This window comes from Olea europaea, unplaced genomic scaffold (assembly GCF_002742605.1).
Source record: "Olea europaea var. sylvestris unplaced genomic scaffold, O_europaea_v1 scaffold2716, whole genome shotgun sequence".
Classification (NCBI taxonomy): domain Eukaryota; kingdom Viridiplantae; phylum Streptophyta; class Magnoliopsida; order Lamiales; family Oleaceae; genus Olea; species Olea europaea.
In genome coordinates this window covers 1-1983 of record NW_019245571.1, presented here as the reverse complement: position 1 = coordinate 1983, position 1983 = coordinate 1, and the positions used below count along the sequence as shown (strand labels likewise).

Genomic DNA, 1983 nt, shown 5'->3' with positions numbered 1-1983 from the left:
ATAAAGTACATTTGTTGCCAAAAAAAAAAAAAAAAAAACGTGTGAAAATATTTAACTTTAAGTTTAACTTCAACTAACAAAAACTCTTATACCTCAAAAATGCTAATTTACTTATAATTAAACTTACAAGTAATTTACAATTTTAACCTATAATTTGACACTGCACACACTTCAAAGAAAACCACCCTATGTTCGGTAAGTAGTACTAATAAAACACGATAAAAATTTTAACATATTTTTCTTCCTTGATACTATTCAATGATACTCATCCTCCACAGCTCCACCAAACATGTCATTAAGGTACCGACTACAGAATGGAACAAACATGCTTAATTTTACTGTTACATGAAAGTCTAAATAGTTTGATCAAATTTGATAGAAAGCATGCCAAGAATGAAAGGTCTAATAACTGAAAAATATAAGCAGTCTGCCCCCACACCAGCAGCTTCTAATATCTACTATAACTATAAAATTAGAAACCGACATCTTTAAATTCAAAAGGTTAATGAGATTCTGCCATCTTCCACTTTTCTAAAAATTGTTACCAGCTTCTGAAATTTTGGTGGTAGAAACATAAAACTCAGTCTTGTATTCCTCGATTGTGAGGATTGTGGAGCAGGAGATCGACAATGACAACAAAAGGCACGCTAAGGGACAGCCCTGTTTCAGCAGTGAAGTACATACTGATCCCTATGAGCTCTTCTTAACTTCTTTCCCCCTAATTAAAGAAAATTTAAGAAGAAACATTAGTCAGCTATTTCCAAAAATACAAGATAGCCCAAATCTTTCTTGACAAATTGCACTTACTAGATTCTATCCTAAAATGCTTCCAAGGGTATCCAAAGGGGGTAAATCCTCAACATGCCCAAGCTTTCATAAACCAAATTCAATATTGTATTCATAAATTGAATCTTATAAGAGGATAGTGCTGACCTTAATGGAAAACTGTGATTTTCAGCCGCTTCCTTTTCTACATCATCCAGAGCAAACCATTTCTCATGTACTGTAAGAGGATCCTCCACCCTTCCAATATCTATATTAAAGAAGAAAAATGAAGTCCATTGAAAAGCCAGCTAACTCAGAATTCAAGATCGTGCACAGATAATGTACCTTGATGTAGTATGTCAGATTTGCTGGAACAGCAGCTTAATCTCCAATATGAATGACCATTAGGCGCCATGAAGATCGGTTCTATTCTAACAGCATCTGACACTTGATTCCCTGTAAATTGAATTGAAAACCAGACAAGTTATCATGCCTACTGGTAACCTTAATTAAGAAACATCATTGCACAGGAATATTATGAGCGTTAGGTTCATATTTCAAGTTCTTCTGTTTATAAGCATATGGATCAAACTCCTTTAATCAAGGAAATACTCTTGTTTTAGGGTTTATGGAGTTACAAAAGAACAGAGAGGATTGATCAATCTTCAGAACTTGAGATATAAGAAAACAACGGATACAATCATTCAGATTGAGAAGACAGGACACTGATGCATGAACTTTCTGAAATGTTACAAGCATTGTTTTGAAATGTACAAACGAATATATCATTTATTTTCCTAATCTTACTTGACATCTACAAAAGATCAAACACATATAGTTTAAAATTTAAGCTAGTGTTTGAAAAGGCACATGAACATCAACAAGACAATGAAACAAGTGTCTGTCTTTATTTTGAATGTCGTGTTTATTTCTAATTAATAACATTTAAATGTATTGACAAATTGAAGCCTTATCCCTTGCAAGAGCGATTCACAACTTACTCTTTGAGAACATGCCTTGTGACTCAAGCACCTTGGCATGAGCATGTGCTGCTTCAGATTTAATTTTGGAAAGAATAGCTTCATGCTCCAAAATTGAAAGTGGGGCACCATGCTTTGCAATAATTGCTTTTGCAATATCATCTTTCATTTTCTGTTTCAAACCCTTCTCCTGCATAAAATATTATATTCCATCACCAAAAAAAAAAAAAAAAAAAAA

The 1983-nt window shown here is 33.3% G+C and overlaps 1 protein-coding gene across 1 annotated transcript; it reads right to left on the bottom strand.

Annotated features, from left to right (window-relative positions):
- Window positions 1–221: 221 nt before the first annotated feature.
- LOC111383561 lies at window positions 222–1961 on the bottom strand. The gene is made up of 4 exons (XM_023007676.1): window positions 1767–1961; window positions 1111–1221; window positions 934–1033; window positions 222–718 (listed from the first exon to the last, which is right to left on the bottom strand). Exons 1-4 carry the CDS (start codon window positions 1939–1941, stop codon window positions 691–693), a joined length of 414 nt encoding a protein of 137 aa, XP_022863444.1. The 5' UTR covers window positions 1942–1961; the 3' UTR covers window positions 222–690.
- Window positions 1962–1983: the final 22 nt, after the last annotated feature.